The sequence below is a fragment of the Rattus rattus genome, chromosome X, assembly GCF_011064425.1.
Source record: "Rattus rattus isolate New Zealand chromosome X, Rrattus_CSIRO_v1, whole genome shotgun sequence".
In the NCBI taxonomy this organism is placed as follows: Eukaryota; Metazoa; Chordata; class Mammalia; order Rodentia; family Muridae; genus Rattus; species Rattus rattus.
The window spans coordinates 107,788,657-107,811,651 of NC_046172.1; the positions used below are offsets into that span (position 1 = coordinate 107,788,657).

The 22,995-nt window shown below is 37.6% G+C and overlaps 1 protein-coding gene across 2 annotated transcripts in view; it reads left to right on the top strand.

Moving 5' to 3' along the window:
* Gria3 (glutamate ionotropic receptor AMPA type subunit 3) overlaps positions 1-22,995 on the top strand; it is a 281,842-nt gene that overhangs the window by 187,929 nt on the left and 70,918 nt on the right. For both annotated transcript variants that reach the window (XM_032889649.1, XM_032889648.1), the window contains 5 exons: positions 10,739-10,900; positions 14,008-14,175; positions 18,008-18,112; positions 18,934-19,041; positions 20,767-20,973. In XM_032889649.1, the coding sequence (XP_032745540.1) occupies positions 10,739-10,900; positions 14,008-14,175; positions 18,008-18,112; positions 18,934-19,041; positions 20,767-20,973 (750 nt within the window). The remainder of the gene's footprint in view (positions 1-10,738; positions 10,901-14,007; positions 14,176-18,007; positions 18,113-18,933; positions 19,042-20,766; positions 20,974-22,995) is intronic.

A 22,995-nucleotide genomic window follows, 5' to 3' on the forward strand; every position in this document is an offset into this window, starting at 1 on the left:
ATGTATAGTCTTTGGGTAGTGGTGTAGTCCCTGGAAGCTCTGGTTGGTATTTAATATTTTAGTTCAGTAGCCATAAGCCAAGTGAAACAGCTACAAATATTGATACCAATTATTCTGATTCCTCTCTCCTATCACCTGACTGGTAACAGTCAATGAACCAGCACTAGTCCACACACATATGGGGTACTAGAACCCTAAAAGTATACATGGTCTCTTTAATTTTATTTCCTTTTTGCTGTGTGGGAGTAGAAAGCAGAGAACAATGTGTAGGAGTTGGTTCTCTCCTTTCATGAGGGTTCTAGGGATTAAATTCAGATCATCAGGCTGGGTGGAAAGTGCCTTTATCTACTGAGGCAATGCACCAGTCCCTAGGTTTTCTTTCTTTTTTTTCTTTCCTATATCATTTGAATGCCCCAAATTGCATCCACTTCACTACAAAGACAGGACACCATGTCCCTGAGAAACGTCTAATCATATTGATGAGAACAGTCTTGCCTAGCTTATAGTAAATGGCCTGGAGATAGACAAAGAGTAAAAAGTGCCACAATGTACGAAATCAGTACTGGACTGCGTGTACTGCAGTCAGAAAAAAAACATTGTTAAAGGGTGACTTCAAAAGGATGCTGTAGGGCTGGAGAGATGGCTCAGCTGTTAAAGGATAGGCTCGCAACCAAAAGGATGCTCTAACTAGTGAGAATGATCCATTTACATGACCAATCAGGGAAAGCTCATCTAAACAGAACATCACGTGCCAGAGTTGCTAGCACCATGCTTTTCCTAAATTGTCAAAGTGCAATTTTATCTAGACCACAGCAAGGCTTTAATAGGCCAGTTAAAAGAGCAATAGAAAGTAACTGATACGGTTCAAGTTAGGGAAGGACATGATCTGATTTATGCCTCAAAAGTCACCAGAGTGAAGTGGATGAATTCTACAATAACTAAATCAGACCTCAGTAAATCTGTTAGTTCAAAACAAAAAGATATCAGAGGCTATTTTCTCACTGCAATTATAAAGCCACAATTGCTTTTTTTAATCCTTACAAATAGCTCCAAATAGACTGAAGTCCCATTAGAGTGCTGTCCAGGTATGATATGGCTCACAATTCTATCCATTTAGAAGATTTCAGAGAATATTTGGTGACTGGATTAGAGAGTAAACCAGCTAGCAAAATTCAAGTAACTGTAATCAAGTGCTAATTCCCATGGTGTTTTCTTTCCTTCTTCCCATTTCCCCTGCACACAGCTGGAGAAAGGCTCTGCTTTCCAGAAAAAAAGACTTGTGTCTTTCATTACAACCTGCTACCTTAAGCCAGCACAATTACTTGGCATTGCTATGTTGAAGCATCACAATTCAAATAGCACTAAAGACAGAGGAGGCTTCATCCAAATGCCTAGATAAATTGTTGTCCTTGGCAGTCTTCCAAATCCACAGTCTACTGCTTTTATCTCCCCTCTAGCAGGCCACTTGCCCATTTCTCGCCCATGATCTATTATCAACAGAGGAAAAGTCACCCAACTTACTTTGTGCTTGGTCTCCTCTATGTACGAAATGTACCATAAGAACAATTCTATGTGCAAGAAGTCTCTGTATAATATCCAGAAAATAAATGCTCTAAAAGTAAACTTTGAATGCATTCATTTCCAGCGTCTAAATTTTCCATGCTATCTGAAGGAAAATGATCTGCTTAAATGTCAATCAATGGAGATCATGTGATACCAAGGTCATTTGAAACTTTTGAAGTTGGAATCCTATCAGAGGCCGTGTGAATGACGGATGTACAGAATTAACCAAGGACTGTTTACAGTACTTTGCATAAGCTTCTTAGGTACAAAGTCACAGTTCATCTTCTACAGCCAAATTCAGATATGAGAAAGGCGATATGCAGTTGATGAAATCTAGCCTAACTTACAAGTCTCAATGAGTACCTTCAGTGTCCATGTTTCCAGTGAATAGTGCCATTGTCACAGAGGTAAATAAGCCAGATGAACAGATATTTAATACCTAGAAAAGGAGAAAACGTTTTAACTCACCCTTTATATCAGCAGTAGGATTCCTTCCAATCTATCTTTCTCTGCTTTCCCTCATATTATCTAATGGCTTCCCTGTGCAAAGTTCACCGAGACAGTCAAAGGAAAAGATACCACTGTGGTAATTAGGCAAGTAGCACTGATTTTGATGTTTAGTGTAAACCCACAAAAGTAATTGAGTATCTAATAATGAGTTGTAATTGTTAAAATCCCCATGAAATAATAAAATGGGCTTAACAGAAATTCCACTTAGTACAACGGGGAACTTGGGACCTTGAAGTAACTTTTCAATGACATTGCAGAGTGACTATACAAATGCACTTATTGTACAGAAGGGAATGGAATAATAGAGAAGACAAAGGTCCACAAGCAGTCATCAAATGTACAACAGCCCATGCAATCATTAGAGAAAGAGGAAAAGAAAAGAAAAAGAAGCACGCGGTTTAGTAGAAAATACAGACAAAATTGGTGGGAGTTTGCTTTGTCATTATGTTATAACTAGAAATGTCGGTAAAGATGTAGAGAAAGGATAATTCTTAAATATGATTGGTGGAAATATAAATTAGCACAGCCATTTTGGTGAGTGTCATGGAATCTCCTCAAAAGCTTCTCAAAGTAAAACTACCATTTAACCCAGAATTGCCACTTCTGGGTATACGGATGCTCCTTGATCTGGTGGATTTCATAATTAGAAAGTACAGTAAATCAAAACTACCTCGATCAAGCCAGGGCAGTTGTGAGGACTTTATAATCTTAGGTACTAGGGAGACAGAGCCAGGTGGATTTGTGAGTTCAAAGTCATCACAGGCAACAAAAAAGCATTTCAGAGGAGGGGGTGCATTCAACATACCCAACTCACCCAACACTGCAGCTTGGTGTCATAGCCCATAGAAAGTTCTGGTTGTTTCCCCTTAATGTAGTCCTGACTGGGAGTCACGGCTCACTGCAGCTTCTCAGCATCCTATCACTATCTGCATACTGAGAGCCCATCACTCGAATAATTTCCCATGAACTGAATTTTTGTTGGTCAACCCAATTGAAGGCTTTGTTGAGGCTTTGAGGGAAGCCAAGCCACAGTGCGCAAAATGCAATGGGGTGTGTCTGTTGTATCTAGGAATTTGTGAAGGAAATTAAACTGATTTTCAAATGATAGAGAAGGACAAAGAGCTAAGAATCAGGCATTCTACCCTCAGCCAACTACTTTCACCAGCATTCTTCTTTATTCCATTTCTCTTCCCCCTTTTATTTACCTGTTAACCTATTTACCGATGAGAGCCATTTTTATCATATGAGAAATTTTGCAGAAGTTTTAGAGATGTTTGACATTTTTTGTGGTTTGAGTAAGAATGGCCCATGTAGGCTCATATATTTGAAAGCTTAGTAATCAGGGAGTAGCACTATCTAAAAGGGATTGGATATTGAGGTTTCAAAAGTCCATGTCAAACCCGGTAATTCCCTCTTGGCTTACATATTAGGATGTAACTCTTAGTTAATTCCCCAGCACCATGTCCGCCAACTGCCATGATCCCTGCCATGATGATAATGGACTAAATCTCAGAAACTGTAAGCAATTGATTGCTTTCTTTTAAAAGGGTTGCTATGGTCATGGTGTCTCTTCTCAGCAACAGTAACCCAAGCTAAGACAACATTTATAACAAACCTTGAGACTTGTGTGTTAGCAACTCCAAAAGAAAAATCCAACAAAACATTGGAAGAAAGGAATTGTCTTAAACACAGTAAAACTAGGAACCAGCAGCCTGCAAGCTCGTCCTCAGAGACATAAGCCCTAACCGCTATCACCAACGTTTCCCTTATATACTTTGGGTGCTCAATGGACATTTCCATGGTGTCATTGTTTTATAGTAGCTTAAGTGACACTTGAACAACGCTTCCGCATAATGTTTTTAAGTGGCCAGCTCACGGAATGAAATTTCTTGAAAAGTCATGATAGAAGGCATAGCAGGACCAAGAACCTGTGTCTTCTCCTATTCAATAGTCACCCAGTTGTCCCCTTTGAACGTACTCTAGGCTACAGAATGCAGCGACATGTAGCAGAAATGACAGCATGGTTTGGATCATGTTAGAAGGCAAGCTGGAGTCTGCTGAGTGCTGCCCAACAGTAGGCACCACTCTCCCACCTTCCTTGGCTCTATCCATAACCTTCATATATCGGTGCTTCCTGATTTGCTTCTCATTATCGTTGTCCTTTCTGTTACATTGTTTTATTTGTAGAGATTTCAGTGGAACTGGGAAACCTTTTTAGATAATCAGGAGAAATCAAACCCGGGGAATATTTGTCAGCGAGGAAATTAGTAGCTCCAATGGATTTGATAAAAAGAAAAGTACAGCAAGATCTAGTCAGCTGCACTATATTATAAAAAGTGATTCTACTTCGACTATTCTATGCCTTAGAACAAACCTTGCCTTTAAAGAATTCCCTATCGTATGCTGAATGTAATTTTGGAGACTTCTTTGCTAAAGTTACCCAGATAATTCCGGTTTTCTGTACCTGCGGGTTATATTTGTGCATGCCACCCATAAAGTCTAACTACTAATGGTAGGGTAGCTCACAATGTAAGACAGCTTTAGGACACGTTAGAAGAGAAACAGAAAGCCCAGCAGTAATTGCCCCAGTCCTATCCTTACCTATGAAGCAGTTATAGGATGACACTCTGTCTCTACCAATAACCTTCACACAACTATTTTCATATTTCACCTTCTGGGTGTGGTGTAGATGTTTCTGTTGTACTATTTGATTTACGGACTTTTCAGTCAACTTAGCACATAGTCCCTCCCAGTTCTGGGTCTACAGGTGGTCATCTCAAGAACTGAAAACTAGCCAGAGTTTGTAGAAAAGTTAAATGACCTGAAGTGGCATATAATGAATATGATTTTTTAACAAAACATTTGAACCATGTCCAATGAGAAGAGATGAACCTCAAATCAGCCAGGTTCTGTCTCGAGCCAATGCTGTTCTCTGATCTCTCCTTACTCTGTGCAAGAGCTTCCTGTCTTCTCTTTCACTTCTACCTCCCTTGTAACCAGTGAATGTTTCTGTTATATTTTTCTTTTCACGAAATACATTGGTCTCAATGAGTTTTAGCCAAATACTCAAAAGAAATGAACCTTAGTTAAAATCTATGGATACTCAAAATACCTGACCAAGTTCTGACAAGATGCAAAGCAAGAAGGAAGCTTTTTTATACCTAGTCTTAATAAAAATATTAATCTCTGATATTCTCCCCTTGCCACAATCATAACTTCTTTCTCATCTAGTTCCCTTACATTAATATCTATGTATAAATTATCCAAATAATCCAGTCTATTTTCTGAATCTGCAGACTGTACACACACACACACAAAATGCAATCTAGAGATATAATCAGAAGCACAGTAGTTTGAACCATAGTAGAAAGAAAACCTGTCTTATCATTTCATTGTTCTGCTAACTCGCTCTCTTCCCATATAGATAATTTTGAGTCACCTCTTTAATAATGCTTTCATTGTTAAATTTCTCCAGACAATGAAGTCTCTTTGTTACTTGGGATTTTAATTGCAAATGTCAGCAGTTCAATCTAGCAGTATGTAGTATAAAAACAACATATTTGAATATATATTAGAATAGAAACAGGCAAGCCATAAAACCAGACCACTTTTGCCTTTTAGATATCAGTTATAAGTTGCTTTGTTTATCAACGATATGTACTCTTTTTTATTTACTCCTTTTCTCACATGGGATTTGTTATCATCTCTAAGAAATTAATATCTCTCCAGAGATTTAGAAGAGACTCCCCTTTAATATACTAACCTTCTACTATGAGATCAGACAAACTCAAGGAGTAAAATTTAGCAAGCATTCTGGGCGAGTGAAATTCCTTAAAATGATGAAATAATAGGAAATTGTGAGTTATTACCATCCAGTGTCTGTCTCTACATCAGACTTCCTCCTAACTTTCCTCATCCTGCCACTGAGTCCTCCCTCTAAAACTTTTCCATTGTCCTACTCACTTATTCTGGGTGCTGTCTGCATTCCTGCCTGTCATTACTGTCTTTGTATTGCTTTTAGAAATTAGCACCAATCTTTTTTCTAAGATTTGTTTAGTTAGTTTATGTATGTGGGTACACTGTCGCTGTCTTCACACTCACCAGAAGAGATATCAGATCCCATTACAGATGGTTGTGAGCCACCATGTGGTTGCTGGGAATTGAACTCAGGACCTCTGGAAGGGCAGTCAGTGCTCTTAACTGCTGAACCATTTCTCCAGCTCCTGATTCGCACGGGTCTTACACCCTCGTGGCAGTGAGCATATTATAGAATGAAAATTATTTAATCACGTAGTACAGAAATGAATATTTTCCTAATGTTTTGAATGTTATTCAAAGAGTTCAGGAGCCAAACATCTCCTGTCTTTATCTGAGAACCCAAACCCTAAGAGAACTGGGGTCCTCCTTTTCCTCCATCTTGATGTTTCTTCCCATAGTAACTGATTCATAGTCATCTCTCCTCTGTCAACATTATAGGTAAACATGTGGCCAAGTTGGGCTTGGTTCAGTTCTCAGAGTTGACAATGTCTCACAATGTATGACAGCAGTTTGAAAAAGGAAAACAGTGACCACATCGCCAAGTGGAATCAATGAAGTGAGTCCAGGATCTACCTGAGTCCTGAACCTCCCGCTGTTCCGCTTACTGACACTATTCTTGATTTTACTCCTCACTAAGTAGACAGTGTTGATTTTTGCATTTGTGAATTTTTTAGATATATATGGACTTATTATTCTCAACTTAGTAGCATTTTATGGCAACTCTTAGAGGTAAATTTGGTAAGAACTTTGGTTAGTTAAACTCCATACAATACTGACAAAAATAGATGAATATGGATCAGGACTTGTTCATCCCCTTCCCCTATTGAAACTGTGTATTCAAAACAGAGTATTTTAAGTGTTTTTCATCTTTTAGTTTTCATTATTGGTCAGGGTATTGAAGGTCTTTTCTACTGTGCTATGTTTATATACAGTCCTTAGATAGACTTGTTGTCAGAATCAACTTCAAGTTCTCTGTGTAGCCATGCAAGAAATGAATTTTGAAGAGTTATACAAACAATCACAATGTCCAATGTCTTAATCAGATGGTGGTTAAAGTGAGCTAGCTGCTAGCGAACTTCCTTTCTCCAACTTCATTATCTTACTACGGCCCTCCTTGCAACCATCATATAATCTGTGTGTTTATGATTACCCTGTTCTGTTTAGTGTCTTTACAATGGTTTTATGCCAATAAAACATTATGACGAGTTGTGTGTGCTCAACCCAATGACATGCACAATAATCCAACTACAAATTATGACAAAACATAGCGCCTGAAAATTTGGGAGGTAGAAGTCTAGCAGGGTTTGCCTTTTAGTCTGTACTCATTACTCCTAGTCTTGCCATTTTGTTTTTAGTCTATCTACTATGCGTCTGCTAGTCAGCTTTCTTGTAATGGCTATTTCATTAACTGTGGGTAGTTTGTGGCCTCAATTTATAACGTTGTCAGTGCTAGCTGTACACAACAACAGAGTGTAGCAACTCATTTTAGAAATAGAACAGTTCTTCTATAAGTGGGATAAATAGAGAAGAGAATAGCAGAGGAGGAGGCACCAAAACCTTTCTTGGCTGTCTTCTGCCACTGACCCTCTACCATTTAATTGAACCATTTTATTGTCATCCATGTATTTATGATGTTTGGTGCATCTTTTGAGAGATTTTAAAAGCCTTACCCACAATTTGACCACTGTGAAGACATCAAAGACCTTACCCATTACCCATGACAGCATACAAATTGGCAGTGGGGTTCTTGTGCAATATCTGTTACTGCCCAATGTTTTCATTTGGTAAAATTGAAGCTATTAATTAAACCCATATTCTCTGTTTTCTATTTTTCATTATTCTGAAAGTGGAGAATGGATTAATAGACTTTCATATCAATGATAGCCTCTGCTAGATTTTATATACAAGCTTGCTTCTCTGGTGATTTTAGTACGGGGGTTAGCAAATTGGAGAAAATATTGTCTTAGTATCTCTCCTAAAGGGATCCTTTAGGAGAAAAGTCATCACAACAAGTTATTATTAACTTTAAAATGCCTGGTGGTTATTAGAAAGGAGGAGTGATTCTCAGTATGCAAACCAAACTAATTGGTTCCTTGTCCAATCTCCTTAAATTCATATCTCAGAATGAAAGGAAGATGATAGGGCTTCTAACTAATTACTGAGAAAGTGTCTCACTAAAATCTTTTCTAAGAACAGTTATTGATTTATTTTAAAGAGCTCTAAAATTAAGAATGTAAAGTTGGGGTTGGTGATTGGAGAGGGACACATGGGGCACTTCTGAGGATGCTTACATTTGTGGCTCAGTTTATGAATATTTATGAATATATGCACTTAAAGATATGCACATGCTTTTTTGTGATTATCACACCTCAAGGAAGATGTTTTGAAAGTGAAAAAAGACAATAAAAGAACTATAAGAGTATGGATAATATAGGCGCGAGCACTTATCAAAACATATCAAGTATACTTTTAAATTTGTATATTTCATTAGCTATAAATTTTCCCTCAAAAAGAAAGGAAAAAATCTGGAAAGATAATATGCACATATGCATGCACATTTACTTGTATCTATACCGCATTTACATGCCCACATGAACACATACTTATACCACAAATACAAAAAAGAAGGAAGAAAATATGATATGAACAGGAAATTATAGCTATTGACATTGGTGTTAAATCTTTGGGGTTAAAGTATATTAATATCTGCATGTAAACCACTTATTTTATTTGAAATGTATTCCAAAAACATAATGAAGTAGTAGACCAGAGACCATCAATAAGAAAATATGAATATTGACTATAAGAGTATTCACTGCATGTTACTTTGAACGTTTCCATGTATTTGAAATGTTCTTACACTAAAGTATTAGAGGTGATGCTGGGTTGGAAGACTGCTCAGTTTAAAAGTTATAGATATGGTCCTGAATGTGGGTCCCTAAAACTCATGTAGAAAAGGTAGGCATGGTGATGAGTGTCTGTCATCCAAGTGTGGGGAAAGGGGAGTTGACGAGACAGGAGAACCCTGGAATTAATTGGCTAGCCAACATAGCCAAGTCAGTGAACCTCAGTTTTAGTGAGAGATTTTTATCTCAAAAAAATGGAGAGCAATTAGGAAAGCATTCAACATGGACCACTGGTCTCCACACACGTGTGCACACATATGCTATACAAATTCATACACATGAACATATACACACACAAAATCCTGAAGATAATCTAAAGAAGAGAGGAGCGTCTTCCTGTTTCTGTTTTGTTTTTTTTTTTAATTTAAACTTAAAATGTCCTCTAGAAGAAGTTTGTACATAGCTACTATATGTACATTACTTCTACCCCTTCCCTCTCCTCCCTTTTCTCCTTTACCTTCCTCTTACATTCATGACCCCTTCTCTTTTTTTTCCAGAGAAAAATCAATGTATTTTCCAATTTTGGTCTCCTGATTTTTATATGCAGTTAAATTGCCACAGATACATTGGGCAATTTTTTTTCGCCTTGCAATTTTCCCAAATGGTTAATACATCTATTTTCTTTTCTAATTTCTGTTTCTTCTTTTCTTTTTAAATGCAAGAACAATAAGGTACACAGTCTATTCACCTGAATTTTGGTAGCAGCTATGTTGGAGGAAAACTCAGAAGTAGCCAACTCCTATGTTTGAAAAATAAAGGCAATTCCCAGATGGTAGTATCTTTTTACCTTCTTACTGCCACAAAAGTCTGCTCCCTAGAAGAACATTTTTTTCTTTTACTGAAAATAGGTTTTTTTTCATACGATATATTCTGATTATAGTCTTATTTCCCCCAACTCCTCTGAGATTTCCCCACCTTCCCTCCCATTGATATAGAAAGCTGCCATCCATTCATTAAGGATTCTGACACACTGAGCAACAAAGCACAGCAGACCAATATCCAACAGAAGTAGCAGCGATTCCTGGGTAGGTATCCCAGAAGACAGTAATACCCAAAGGAGTTGGCAGTGCCCGTGTGGGAAAGGCTTAGGTGTGAACCCTGGGGAGAGCACTTTGAAGAACTTGGGTGACAGAGACACCAGATGGTAACCAGAGCAAGTGAAGGAGCAAATGGTGGATGCTATACAGATGTCAAGACTCATTTATGGATTCATGTGAGACGCACCCTGGGGTTTATGCCATCATATACAGGCAAGCTGTCAGCTTCACTCACTGGTATTTCTGTGAATCACGAATGTCTAAATACTCATCACAAGAAGCTGAAGCACTTTGCTCTCCTCAGCATGTTAAGGTGAAGAAAAGATTTTCTATAGCACTTCTTACGGTCAAACATCTTCCACATTCTCTAGTCGCATAGTGTTATATTTGACTCTCTGTAGGGAGACTGAAGAAAGTACAGGTAAGTGAAACAAATTATTTGCTTAAAAGCAAAACCTGCATTGGTCACAGATAGAAAAATGGAAGCATGCACCGTTTCTCCATTTTGTTTGTACTTTCAAAGACATGGTGGCTTAGGAATTAGTTTCGTATTCAGGACCTCCTTTATTGCTAATAAGCAATCCTAGGGAAGGACTCTCTCATTTCACCCTTACTCTCCAACAGAGAAATGTAACCAGAAATGTATGTCTCTCAGAGTCATGATCCCTTTCACTGTCTTTCCAGGGTTTTACTGACATTTTACTGGAAAGAGTCATGCATGGGGGAGCCAACATTACAGGTTTCCAGATTGTCAACAATGAAAACCCAATGGTTCAGCAGTTCATACAGCGCTGGGTGAGACTGGATGAAAGGGAATTCCCTGAAGCCAAGAATGCACCACTGAAGGTAATACTCCATGACACCCAGACACCGAAGGCCAGCTTTCCAAAGCTTTTCAATATGGCCTTTATATACTTAGAACCATCCCGTGCTCAAGTGCTCTTCCCTCAGATGTGATTCAACAACTCTTGGAAAAAAATTAGCTGCAACTGATTCTATAGTATAACCTAACCCCCAATTAAAGAAACTATAGAGAATACATCTTATAAAAAATAATCTACTGTTTGAAAATAAATTGGTTTAATTTTGAAATGAATCTCATTTCTAATATTCTCATAGTGATATACAGTATTACAACAGCCTGAATCAGGCAAAGGGTAGCAGCAGTTGGACTAGGTCAAGATTGATAGTCTGAAACAGAAAATTGGATTTTCCATTATTTATGTGATTGCCCCATGATAAGAAGTTTCATGAATCTCAGAACACCCAAGTGAATTAGTCTCTAATATAGAATATGTAGTACCTATATGTATGGAACTATTGAACAGAAATGGTTACCTGTCTACAAAAGTGTCATTAAGACTAATTAGATTACCTAAGTTGTTCATTTTCCCAAAGTCAAGCTAGAATATTAAAAGCAGAAAGTTATATTTAGAGTGTATATGTTTCATAAGTGTTCCCTATGGTTAGAAAACCTATTATTTACTCACAAGTTAAAAACAGATAAATTAGGTTGAAACTATTTGTGCTACACAAAGATTTCTTAATACACACACATATATATAATATATTTATACTCAAAGGAATATATATATATATATATATAGAGAGAGAGAGAGAGAGAGAGTACTCATGACCTCAGCACAACATTTCAAGTATAAAACTAGCTTTTAATTCTTTTTTTGCTGCTATCGTAAAAATGTATACAATGACTGTGATGTAAGATAAAGAGTCAAGTATGCTAAAACCTTCCCCCTTAGAAAAGGAAACTAAGGAAAGTCTTCCTTCTCATACATTCTAGTTCTCCTTTCTCCCTGACAATAATAGGGTAGAGAACAGTAGAAAAGAGAAATGAAAGAAAAGATGTATTCCCTACTACCCTGAAGAGGTCACATCACATCAGAACCTGTGAAGTTCTGATACAAGGAAATACAAGTAAAATTTTAAACAATTGAAATGCTCTAGAAAACTTGTGAGCTAAACATAATTTTATAATTCAAGAAAGTCACTCACTAGTTAGAAGCTAACTCTATGACTGTACCATAGATTATATGTGCCAGAGATTTCCATCTTAAATCATCCTGCCCCTTGGTCAGACCAGATGTCTTAATTTCAATCAGTGAATATGGTCACATTCCCAATGAGGAATCCTTTATAATCAAATCTTTTTTAATGTACCAAACTGGTATGACTTCTTACACTATATTTAGGCAAGCGTATACAAGTTTATATTTCCATGAAACTGCTTAACTATGCTGATTTTCGATGTTTTGATTTAGCAACTATAGAAGACAAAGACACATTTATTCATTATTTTAAGTATTCCCAACGATTTTATAAACACAATGTTAGACACACAACAAAATGAACAAGGATAAATGATATAAAGAGAGATACTGCAGCATAGATTTTCTTTGCTCTGAAGATGTGTAACTTCTAGAAAAGATAATGAAAACCATCTCAGGTACCCATTAATAACGAGTATGTGTAATGCAATATGCTAGTATTTACTACAAAAAAGCTTAGTCTTATAATTAAAACCCTACAAATAGTTTAAGAAAGTATTCAACCTTATATTCAATCATTCAAAGATCCTACTTGAATTCTTGATACAGACTAAATAGGGTTGGAAAATCATCTAGAAATTAAAATCTAGATGCTGTTTAATCTCTGTTTCATAAATATTTCTTTTTATTACTTATTTTTGATTGGCGGGGCAATCTCATGCATGGGTATAGAAACTGAATAAAGTACAAAAGTAAACAGTTCTTTTAATATAGCTTTAGAAAAATTGCATTAAGACTAGTGACAATTTATGCAGTTGGTTGGAAGGAAAATCTGTACCAGGCTGTAGGTAGTGCTAGGATGGGCAAACACAAAGATTTTTCTTCATGAAAGAAAATAGGCTCCCATTATAGTTATACTTGATGAGTTGCTTCTGAAAGAAAAGTAACAAGAGAAAAGTAAATTGATAGTTGTAAAGACAACAATGTATTCACTCTCAATTGTATCTGGACAGACTTTTATATAGTAAGAACTCCCCTTAGGACATTTTGATACATTTTTAAAAGTCAATAAGATTCCATATTCTACAAGTATTTGTCACCCTTGCAAAACAGAGGCCAGCTTATTTTAATCATGTTTTGTTGATTCATTTAATGGAAAAGCATCCACCATTTCAAACTGCAGATAATCAAATCCCTTGTGTTAAGTGACTAGCAGCATTCCTAGTAGAACATGTCACTGTTTAACAGTATACAAGGAACAGAAAGGAAAGTGCTCTCTCCTGAAAGAAGTAACATCAAGAAGCCTTGCCTACAAATTGTCAACATTATCAGATTTAAAACTCAATAACAATTGTAATTTTACACTTGAAAAGCATCTTTGGTTTTTGCTACCCCCTGGGAAACAAAACTGATTTATTGCTGGCCAGAGGTCCTAGCTTGCTTCAAACATGGTCCAGACAGAAATGATTAATGTTTCCTTCCAAATTAATTTCAAGCTGTCTAACTTAGCTATTTCCATTTTCCCCTAAGTAAACAGCAGATCTGAATTTTCTATTATAAATAGCAATAACTCAGCCTTGCTTTAGGATATGCTATTTCCTCTCTAATCTGTACATGCCATCCCTTAACAGCCCATGCATTTCTTCTCTAACAAAATGCCCAGCCTTTTATACTCACTCACTCAATATGAAACAGTCTTGAGAGCAAGAAAGAGATTCCCTTGAGCCATTTGATCTTAATAACCCTAACATGTGCACACATGAGGTAAGAGGCATCACCGTTGAATGCATCAGTGTCAGGCTTGCCCACAGAGAATTCTGAACTCAAATAATTAGGATGATATCTTTGTAGAGCAAAAGGTGAAAGTGAATGCAAAAGACCAGGAACAAGGCAAGGTTGGAGGATGTCGTTTGTCATGCTATCTTGTTTTTCATGCGTTTATTTTAGTATACATCTGCGCTGACACATGACGCAATATTGGTCATAGCAGAAGCCTTCCGATACCTGAGGAGACAGAGAGTGGATGTCTCCCGCAGAGGCAGTGCTGGAGACTGCTTAGCAAATCCCGCTGTGCCCTGGAGTCAAGGAATTGATATTGAGAGAGCTCTGAAAATGGTAAGGACAATTGTTTGTTGGGGAGGACAGACCTTAGAAAGACACAAAAAATGGTGACCTCAGTCCTAAAGGAGGATGTACTAAGAAACATAAGAAAGAGCATCTCAGGCTGTGCAGAAAAGACATGTGTGGAGGATCGCCCAAATCTCTGGTTCCACCAACAGGAAGTTCTGCTGTGAAGTTTGAAAAAAGATTAAATTTAGGGTAAATAAATCTTTGGTTCTATGCTGCACTGTACACAGTAAATGAAACTTGGTACCCTCCAAAATTATAGATTGAATTAATGAGTACCTTCAAAATAACATATCTTCTACAAATATGACATTACCTATGAAGATTGGGGATTTTTTTAATAAAATAATCCTAACTTCGAGATAGGCATTACAAAAGACACAGCATCTTTGGGTTCACCAGACAGATTAGGAATCTGAATGGACTGCGGAACTGAGCAGTGTGATCATATTTCTATTGTCAAAGAGAACACTCGTTCTATTCTGCATGGTAGAATGCAGGAACATGGTGTGTTTCTAGAGCTATTTAAGAGGCTTTTGCTCAGTGTCACAAAGAGAAAGCCTAAAGAAAAGTACAAGGAATCAATGGATAGATGATCAAATAGGTCACTTGTTTTCAGTATTTACTGGGTAGGAGATCATTTAAGGCTTCAAGCAATGTCCTTTGAACAGATTCCATTATTTACACTAGGAGCCATCTCACCCATTCACTGCAGCTTTCCAAGCAAGAGCTCTTTCCTGAATGTTTAACTTTATGCCTGCCACATGTCCCGGCATGCATTAAAATGAGCCTCCAAGAGTACAAGAATCTCTTCTTTCCAACTAATTATTTTGATGTTTGGGACATCCAAATGAACAGAGAGATAGGCCATCCTAAGATAATTCTGTGCACAGCTCAGCAATGAAGAATTGGGAACAGTCTCATAACATACGCCATTTTGTGTAATTGGCTCTCTTACTGCTGCCTTAATTTGCCAAGTCGGAGGCATTCGATCCAAAGAGGTTAGTAGCCCCTGTGTCTCTCTCCAAGAAAGAGATATGAGCCATTCTCATACCGTGTAGACTTTTATGTCATTGTGTCAATTCCCTAACAGATGCCCCGAGTGTAGTTTTATGGAGGCAGCGGTGCATGGTTTTGAAGAGCAGCTAATTAAATTCCACCTTCCTAGCAGTTACAAGATTTGTATTGTCAGGTGGAACATAATGATGAGTGAAATTTAAAACTGCCTCAGAGTGAATCAAAATGAGTTTTCATCAACAAAACCTCATGGGCAGGAGCCAGCGTTTCTAATTGATTGGCCATTCATAACATAAACCACCACTTTCCCCAAGTAGAAATGTGGCCACCAGAATAGAAAATAAGAATCCAACTTGGCTATAAATTAATTGGACCAACCATCCTGTCATAAAGAAAATTTTCTGGATGTTTAGCTCACCGAAAAGTTCAAGGGACAGGCCAAATAAGTTACCTTCTTTCCCAGGCCTTAATGGCCAATCACTTCACCACAGGGATCTTTCAACTCTTTTTACAGGCCAACTTGTTTCTACTGCTCCAAAAAAATGCCTTCCCAAAAAGCAATGGCCTTTCCAAAAGAATATGTCCCTCAGAACGTTGTATTCAAAATGACTGAAAATAAGCCTGGTTTTATTTTAATCCCTTTCTCCTGAAGTGCATTAAAAATGAGATTGGTGATGTACAGGCATCCTTCCTTATGAACTAGTGCATCATTGTTTCTCAACAAATCACTCCCCTGCCCCTTGAAAGAAATCTGGAAAGAAAACCACTGTTTTTAGCTAGAAGCATATATGGGACCTGTTTAAATAAATTTATAGACATGCCATCCACCCCGTACTTTGTAAGCCCCATGAGTATGTACTAGGCTCTACATTAGTATGCAAATATGAGACAAGCTAAGGAGAGCTGGTATTAGTGCTATTAATTATATTAGTGTTGAAAACATAGAAAATGAATGTCTCTTATTTTGAGATGATCCCAATCCAGAAGATAGAGATTATTAAAATTATAGGTAAATAATATTAAGGTTTTTTGGATCAAAGAGGGATTGTAGATGAGGTCCTCAGAAGCTCTCAGTGACATCCAATACAAGTCTATATCCCTAAAAAAGACCTCACTTAGAGTGGTGGTCCAGTTCTATCCCTACTCACTGAAGACTTTTCATCATGGGGGCTGGCATCTCTGGGACACCTGTTGACTGCCAAGTTCATAAATCAAGTTCAGATAACCTGGGCCTTTTGAAATGTGTAATTCTTAATGAGACTTGAAGACCTAAGTACATAGAGCAACAAAGGATTTCTATGCAATGGTCTCAGCTCTATCAAACATCGCAATATGCGTCAGCTTTATCCTACTGAATACTGCATCGATAAAGGTCTCATTTCTTTACTAGAACTGTCATCTCGTGTGGTCTGCAAACTTAGTGCTTACATTTGTTGGATCAGATGGAATTGCCATATCAAAGCAGTTAGATGGTCTCCTACCGGTACTCAGAAATCTACTTCTTTTAAAAACTATTCCCAAAGCCTTGATATCAATTTCCCCCTTGGCAGTAAAACCCTATTACTGCCCCTGACTTGCTTGCTAGCTTGTCACTTTCTATAAACGAAGGGAAAGATAATTTGTCAGTTTATCCTAAAGCAAACAAAATACAACCAGATTATTTTTTTAAGTCTCTGACCCTCACGAAGGAAGTGAAATATCCAGATAGACTGAGTCTCTATTTGATATTTCTAAACTGTAGAGCAGATAAGAAAACCTGTCAGTAGATTGTGGCCTTTGTTTTCATATGGCCAGGAACCCTTGTGGTGTATGTAGACTCTGAATTTGCCATCCCAAACCAAGAATGAGCTCTAGCACTTCTGTCTCTGTTCTGGAACAATCCACATTCCTGATCCCTTAAGGTTCACACATTTTTATGTCTTTGAACTATCTCTTCATGGCACCCATGCACTCTGCTACCTGTCTGTACCTTGGCACATAGTTTAAATAAGAGGAAATGGATGCTTCTCTCACAGTAAAAGTCCATAAATATGCAACTCTCTCTAAGAGTAGCTAAAGTCACTCTGCTTGGTAATTAATTCAGATTGGAGCTGGAAAGACGACTTCCTGGGTTAAAGTTCTTGAGGCATAAACCTGATGACCTGAGGTCAGTCTCAAGGTCTCACAGGGGAAGAAATGAATCAACTCCTGAAAATTGTCCTCTGACCCTCATACACACTGGAGTATACACATACCTACATTTATATATATTCATATCATATACACATAAATAGTTGTAAATGTTAACACAGTTAGACTGCACTGTGATGCTTACTACATGCCAGGCATTACTTGGAACTCATTTAATCATCTGAATAGTTATGAGAAATAGGTACTTCTGGGATATTCCATTTCACAGATTAAGATTACTGAGTCATGATGTGGAAACAAGATTATTTTCAAATATTGGAAATATGAAGATTAGACACAATGATGTCCCACAAGAAACTTATAATGCAGAATAATACATTAACCTATTTCAGTCTTAAGTATGTTCTTGAACTAGAAATGTTCAAGTCTTTGAAACACTAGTTAGAGACATCTCACTGCATTATACATGTAACCACTTTTAATACCTACTTAAAGTTTCATAACTTAAAAGCATACCAAGAACACATTGTTAGGAAAAGAAAGCTCTGTGAAGACTTGATGTGCTACATAGAACTCAATGACATGAAATGAAAATCCTCAGATTTCATCCTAGAGACCTAGAGTCAACAATGTGAAAGCTAGTTTAACTGTTTGCCCTTTGCCTTTTTACCAGGTGCAAGTACAAGGAATGACTGGAAACATCCAATTTGACACTTATGGGCGTAGGACAAATTATACCATTGATGTCTATGAGATGAAAGTCTCAGGTTCTCGAAAAGTAAGTAGCCAAAACAGACCACGAGAGAAATGTCTCTCCAAAGGTGAGAGCACGCCCCATACGAAAATGTGTGGGAGATAAACAAAGAAAAGTTCCACTTGCTGTTTCTGCCTTTCTGTATGCTGAAGAGCAAAGTTAAGATACACAGAGTTTTGTCATGAGAATGATCCAACCATTTGTTATTAAAGAAGATAACCCTCTAAGTCCTATAAAAGTAGTAGACGAATAAGTTACTGACAATTTCCTAAACAAAGGGAACGGATCACAAGATTTGTAGCATGGTATTCAACAGACTCTTCCTAGGCACATATGATTTTTAACAAACAAGAGTGAGAATAGTCATTGCCAACTCACCACCAAAAGTACTTGAGACAAAATTCCTCATAGCTGAATTGTATATGGCCAGTTAGCTTCTACCTCACTAACAAGTGGGTTAGACATTAAGGGGGATTTTGTAGCATATGATAAACCTTTAAAATATAAACGATCTTGCCTATCTACCAGTGACTGGCTTTTGATTCCTATATATCACCTTTCTGCAATTCCAAACATTTTTCAGCTATAGAGATTTAATGATAGAAAAAGTGGTCATTACAAAGCAGGCTCAAGTATTTGGCAGAATTGTTAGTAAGAGTGAAGTGAGGAGAGGAATCCTCGAGATAAAGGAATAGGAAGAACACCTCTGTATTATCCTTTTCGTCCTGAAGGACATAAAAACAGAAACAGGGTATCAATCTTTATAAATCTCAAGGTTCTTAAAATTCACTTAGTATTTCTTGAGAGAAAAATGGGCATCCAGGTCAAATGTCTGTTCTTTCTAGGCTGGTTACTGGAACGAATATGAAAGGTTTGTGCCCTTCTCAGATCAACAAATCAGCAATGACAGCTCATCCTCAGAGAACCGGACCATTGTAGTGACTACCATTCTGGTAAGTGTGGACACATAGTAAAGAGGCCTTTTGAACAGCATTCTAAAAGCATTATTCAGTTCTAAGTATTCTGAACAGCATTCTAAAAGTATTATTCAGCCAGTCTTGAGCTTAAGCATGCAGAAGTTCTAATACAGTAGCTGCTCAGGAATTCTCAAGTACCTCTCCATGATGAACAAAATGCCATTATACACAGTGGAATTTTATTCATCCATAAAGAAATATTAAATTTTATAATTTCCAGGAAAGTTTTCAAACTTGAAAATATTATACTAAGTAGTATAACCAAGGCTCAACTCTCTCTCATATGCACATACTAATTTGCAGTTGTTGAATATGGGTATTTAAATAGAAGTAAGTATGAGTAAAGGCCAAGGAACTCAATTGCAGACCCATGAGAGCAAAGAGATATTAATGGGGGGGGGCTGATCACATGTGATATCAACATGGAAGGAAAAATATTATAGACAAAATCATCCAGAGGGGTTGGGGTAAGTGTGGAGGGAAAGGAAGAGGTGGATAATCAGCCAGAACGAAGTATGTGTGAAGATTCTACAAGGAAATCAATGGGAAGAAAAGGAAGAGGGGTGGAGGCAATGGCTCAGCTGGTAGAGGTGCTTACCACCAAGCCTAATTATCTGAGTCTGGTGGCCAGAACTTATATAGGTGAAGGAGAGAACCGACCCCTGCAAGTTGTCCCTTTGACCTCTACACAAGTAACATGGCCTATTTGCAATATACTCAGAAAGGAAAGACAGAACAAGAGATGGAAGATAATGAATGAATGAATGAATGAATGAATGAATGAATGAATGAATAACAATTTTACATATTATTGTCCTCTTCCACTTCTCCCCCAAAAGAATGGTGTTTTGCCTGGATATAAACTCTAATTCTTCGTTGTACAGGGTTGTCATTGTGTGAAAAAAGATAATCAGTTAACATTCTAATATTGGCTCTAACATTCCTTTGTATAACTGGGCAAGTCACAATTTTTCTAATCTCGGGTTTTTATTTTTGCAAATTGTAGAATGGAAATAAATAATAATGACCTCTTACTTATGTCTTAGGGCCATTTCAATGCATAATTAACTATATGGAAGTATTCCACAAAATTCAACACACTAGACATGAGGGGATAGTGTCATTTCTGAGTGGTTTTCCAAAAGCTGTCTTTTTTTTTTTAATGAGGTGTGTACCTCAGGTAAAAAGCATGGCATTTAATCAACATTATCAATTTCTCCTCTTCACTTTATCCTAAGACCTGGATATGGCCCTCAGATGGAAAAAAGAGTCAGCCAAACACTCCAGCTTCACAAGAACTGCAGTGTTTCCCTATGGCCCACCTGAGTTGGCTGTAGCCCCTACCTAATACTTCCTGAGAAATCAAAGGCAAATCCTCTTTATGTACCAAAGGAGATAGTACTTCCCAATTCGACTACATCAAAAGACTTTACTGGTGAAAACTAGTTCTGCTTTCAAATTCTGGGGGGGAAAATCTTAAGAATTTCTCTGCTTCATTAACTTGTCAGTTAGGGGCTCCATGAATAGTTACTGAGGCTCCCTTCTTTATTAAGTCAAAATTTCAAAAAGAAAAATCGTTTCCACACACCAAGCCTCAACAGTAACAGAGAAGAAAGTGTCTTCCTATTACGTTTACCTTATCTTGGAAAAGGGGGTGGGGGGATAAGAGTAATCGTTTGTTCTTTCCTTCTGGTCTCTAAGGAATCACCATATGTGATGTATAAAAAGAATCATGAGCAGCTGGAAGGAAATGAGCGCTATGAAGGCTACTGTGTTGATTTAGCCTATGAAATAGCCAAACACGTAAGGATCAAATACAAATTGTCCATTGTCGGTGATGGGAAATATGGCGCCAGAGATCCAGAGACTAAAATATGGAATGGCATGGTTGGGGAACTTGTCTATGGAGTAAGTATTTTCAATTCCACTGTTATCAATTTCTATGCTTTTCAGTTAACAAGAAAATAAAAAGAGAATAATGTTCAATCTGAAGACTTATCAGATTACAGAGTTTTCATGAGTCTGTAAAAGCAAATAGTTTCTCCTGCTGTTGAGGTCAGGAAAGAGAGACCATCAGTATGGTCCTTTGATTAACAAAGTTATTTTACAAAAAGAAAAATAAAATTGAGGAAATGTACTTGGCCACATTAAGCACGGTCTTCCCTCTTTTGAGAGTCTATTCCTTATTCCTTCTGTGTTACACTGAATCAGGTACCAGAACCACCTACCCATGTAGTTCCTTAACAGGATTAATGTCTTTCCTCATTGATCCCCTCGTGTCTAATGAACCAGTCTGCAGTACGAATTCTACTAAGTCTTTCAAATCTCAATGCACTCTTCATCCTAACCATCAACGTTACTACCTTAGTTAAGATTTTTACCATCTGTCTGTCATTTAGCTGCATCCCTACCTCTAGTTTTACACTAGCAAATCAGATCTACATTATTGCGATTCCCCACTTGAAAAAAAAAAACAGGATAAAACTTGAAGACCATAGTGGTATTGTCACAGCTCCTTAGTGACTAAGTTTTAAATGGTTTTGGTCTCAGGGAAGATCAGCTCTTAGGCAGAGCAATGACGTATATGAAGATAGGTACAATTGGCCATCAGAACTACCCATTTCTTAAACCACTCTCTAATTAACCAAAGCTCAGATCTAAATATGAGAAGATATTTAGTTCTACTAAACAAGAATCACTTGCTATGTATCATTGGTACCTGTCTAGACTGCAGATACTGAGAAGACAAATGAATTGGAGATGTGTGTGCTGATAAAGTCACAGTTGGTAAGAAGCAAACACCCATCTATCTATTGGATGGATGATCAGGAAAGTGACTCCAGTGGTAGCCAGCACAAATAGGGTGTCACTCAATCATAAGAGACTACTGGGGTCACTCAATATGTTTTTGAGAATAGGCCTTTGGAAACCAGCATAAAGGAAGGAGCTTATTTCTAAAAATGAGGACATAGAATAGGAACTAAGGCTTAAAATGAGGCTGGGCCCCAGGTATCAAAACTGGGACAGTATCCTCTTGCCAGACAAACAGCAGAGTAACTTGAACCCCCGCTTCCATCTGTGGGGCTGGAGCCAATCACCACCTGTCTTAGGTCAAGGTTGGCCCTGGGAACTAGGGCAGTACTGAGTTGCAGATGAGACACAGTGAACTGAGAAATGAAAAAGAGGTTTTCCACTTCCACAGAGGGACAGACAACTCAGTTGATTTCTAAGGACCCTAAGCCCCTCTCAACCATTTTTGGCATAGCACTAGCCTCTCACTTTCCAGGTGACAATGTTTTCTCTTTTTTTGTCTCTTATCTCCCCAACGCTCAAAAGGTATTGTCTTGCCTATAACTCTCCCTTTAGTACATTACATAGGGAAAACTCACACTTTGCCCTAATGAATCAATACCTATATACAAGAATAGTTGGCAAAGATTCATTAAAGTTAGTGCATGGTGGGAAAAATAAGGCAATATCCTTGTTATTATTAGCTAGCACTTATAGAGTGTTCATTGGCTGCTACCTACTGTGCTAAGTACTTCACAGGCATTCTGTACCTTAATCTTCACAACATGCCTTGGAAGAAGTTCCATTAGTAACCTCATTGTATATGTGAAACTATTTAAGCTAAGAATGGAAGTCACATTCCAAGAACCAAACATGCCGCAGGGCCTGTCTTAGCTGTTCAGGCTGTTATAAGAAAGTATATTAGACGAGTAGCTTACAAACAACAGATATTGATTTCTCACCATTCTGGATGTTGAGGAGTTCATGATCAAAGATTTAACTGTCTAGTAATGACAAACTTTCTAGCTCATAAATTGTACCTACTTGTTCCATCCCCACATTAGGGAAGGGGCAATTGGTCTCTGAAGCCTCTTATATAAGAGAACTAATACTATTTATCAGGGTTCTGCTTCACACAGT